The 2,870-nt window shown below is 40.7% G+C and overlaps 1 protein-coding gene across 5 annotated transcripts in view; it reads left to right on the forward strand.

Annotated features, from left to right (window-relative positions):
* Positions 1 to 2,338, forward strand: part of Spata18 (spermatogenesis associated 18) — a 42,893-nt gene extending 40,555 nt beyond the window's left edge. For 4 of the 5 annotated variants that reach the window (XM_023710862.1, XM_023710865.1, XM_023710864.1 and 1 more), the window contains 2 exons: positions 815 to 860; positions 1,163 to 2,338. In XM_023710862.1, the coding sequence (XP_023566630.1) occupies positions 815 to 860; positions 1,163 to 1,170 (54 nt within the window). In that variant the 3' untranslated portion in view covers positions 1,171 to 2,338. The remainder of the gene's footprint in view (positions 1 to 814; positions 861 to 1,162) is intronic. The other variant, XM_023710863.1, reaches the window with a different exon arrangement.
* The last annotated feature ends 532 nt before the right edge of the window (positions 2,339 to 2,870 follow it).

Here is a 2,870-nt window from a genome sequence, read left to right on the forward strand (position 1 = left end):
GGTGCTGGGGGATTGAACCGCGGTCCCTGATGCTTTGCTAAGCTTGTTCTAAGTAGGTGCTTTAGACCACTGAGCCATCTCTCCAGCCCCAAAATCATTTAAATTTTAGACGAGGAAATAAAGTGTATTCTCCGAGGCATAACTGCGGCCAGCCTTCCTTCTCACTGCACCATCCTCTCCCTACAACAAAGCTGGGTGCACCTGCAAAATAAAATGCAACCATTGTTGGTTGGGCTTTTCTTCTTTTTGACTTCTGTAAGCTCTTGACCTATCTAGAATAGGTCATGTCTTTATTGGCGCCTATTTGAAGTATTTGAAAGCTTAGAGCAGAAATGATGCCCGTAGCCAGGATCAGGCCTATATGAATAGCTTCTGCTTAGTGAATTAGAGGAAAGAATAAAAGATGATTTTTATCCTGGCTGCTCGGTGCTTAACAGCAAAGTTTTAGACACATGAGATAAGCTATATACAGGACCTGCCAGAGATTACCTCTCCAGTTTAGCTTTTATTAGCTATAATAATAATGATTATTTTCTGGAAAGCATTGAATTCAGTATGGCTCCTCTTAGGTCATTAGACCTAGCTTTTAATTAAGAATGTGATTTAAACCAAATTAAGACCCCACGTACTGAAAAAAGTGGAAAAGTTCTTAGAATAGTCACTGAATGGCTGGGATGGGCAGAGAGATTATGCTGTAGGTCTCAAGAGCCTCAGAGTAACTGATTAGCTACTGTTAGGGAAAAAAAATGTCAAAAAGACTTAACTTTTGAGCTTCCTTATTGTGTAATTGATATTATACTTTCATGTTTTCCAGATATCTCGGAGTCGGAGCCCTTCTCCAATAAGATGTACATTGCCAAGTGAGTGGATAGTTAAGATGGCCCACACTTCCTACTCCTTAATACTCGTTCTAGTACTCAGCATTGTGCAGCAAAATGAATGCTTTCCTGGAGGGAGTCTTTTCCCTCTATCTCACAGTATCCATTGCTGGGCCTTCTTAATGGTGATGCCCACTCAGGTTCCTGTGGGTTAAGTAGGAGGAGCTTGCGGCAGGGTGACACAATTGTACCAAGCCTAGGTTTAATCACTCTTCCATTTAGACTCCACGAAAAGAAATCTAAAAGGGTAAGCGCAATTCTGAACTCTTGCTTTTTCTCCATAGGGTTTTGAAGCCAACAGATACATTCCCTTGCCACAGTTCATCGTAACAGCCAACTAACTTCTTCAGTGCCTCCATCCATCTGCCTCACCAGCCTCCGACCTCACTTAACATGATGTGAAAAGAGAGTTAAATGTTTTGGCTCAGCATGTTTGTAACTTCAGATGTATTGCATTTTATTTCTTTATTTTATTTTAGAGATACAGATTCCATTAACTTCATAAAAATGATTGCATAGGCATTTAGGATCATATTCATTTGAAGCAAAGTCCATCATGAAGGGTCAGGGTTTCCATCCTGAAATACAAAATTCAATAGAATTACCTGAGTAGAAGTGAACAGGCTTTACCATGTTGAGTCCAAAAGAAGAGAATCATTTTACTAACAGATTGAGGATAAATATTGTCCTCAATGATTGGTATCAGCTTTTAACTTGACCCTGATACTGGGTGTTTTAATAGCCTTTTGAGGTTTGGAAGACAACGTGTCAGTGTCAGATTGGGATAGTTATAGATCGGTATCAATGACTCCAGGCTCAGTGAAGAAGATAATAAAAGAGTAAAGATAGTTAACTTGCCCCTCTGTTCTTACACTGAGAGCCCCTGGATTGAGTTTTTGAGATATTGGCCACTGAAGCAACTTAGTTGAGAGAAGTTTCTTGCTTCATAAATGCAGAATAGTGGCTTGATTAGAAGTTGGCCTTGAGATAAGTGTTAGTTTGTATTTATCATTAGGAATGTTTCGCTATATTAATCCATCTTACCTGGAATATGCCATTTCCCTATTCTACCCACTTGTTTGCAAATTCAGACCTCCTATGAACTCATCTGACTAAAAGTATCCGAACTCAAATCCTAGAACTAGAGGCCTAACTCACTGATTATAAATTGAGCTTATTTCCCTTGATTTCTTCCTTGTGAGGTGCTTTTAAAAATTCACATGTAGATAAAAATGACTGCTGTGTTCTTTAGATCAAGTTTTTTATGTTTTTCTTTTCAAGCCAGCCTTAGACACACAAGCTTTACTACTGTTGACTGTCTTTTTTATTTACCTTTCAAGGACAAACTTTGGATTGGCCAAAACTCAGTTGGCATAAGTTCAGGGCCAAATCCAGATTTAAAAAAACACCCAGGGGCTGGGGACGTGGCTCAGTGGAATAAGCGCTTCCCTGGCAAGTGCAAGGGCCTGAGTTCAGTCCCCGGTTCCACAAAACAAAACAAAAACAAAAACAAAAACCCTACATATTAACTACTATTTGGGGGCCTGCCCCTTAGCTCAGTTCTTTAAGTGGCTGCTTCAACAAAGCAGTCAGGCTCAGGTTGCTGTGGTTTGATCCCCACAACTCAAGCCAGCCAAACCTGACCTGAAGGCATTCGGAGAAAAAAAAAATCCTTCTGCCTTTTAAAAAAGAAACAAACAAAAAAACCACCCAGAAACAACTTCTGTAGAGCATCTTGCCTCTGTGCTGGTGTTGGAAGTGGGTAGAAGGACTCCTTTACCTTTGCCTCACTGGGCCCGATGGTCACCAGCTCAATCAGCGTAATTTTTCTCCCTCTCAGTACATTTATGTTGTCATCTACATGAAGCCAAGTGGTATGTCGGAAGGAGCACTGTGTCCAGAGAGCTCCTAGCCCTCCTTGGTAATTTATTCGCTTTGTAACCTTGAACTGGTTCCTTCACCTCTCAGACTCATGGTAGAATGAGTAGGTTG

Source organism: Octodon degus, unplaced genomic scaffold, assembly GCF_000260255.1.
Source record: "Octodon degus isolate 3935 unplaced genomic scaffold, OctDeg1.0 scaffold00019, whole genome shotgun sequence".
NCBI classification, from domain to species: domain Eukaryota; kingdom Metazoa; phylum Chordata; class Mammalia; order Rodentia; family Octodontidae; genus Octodon; species Octodon degus.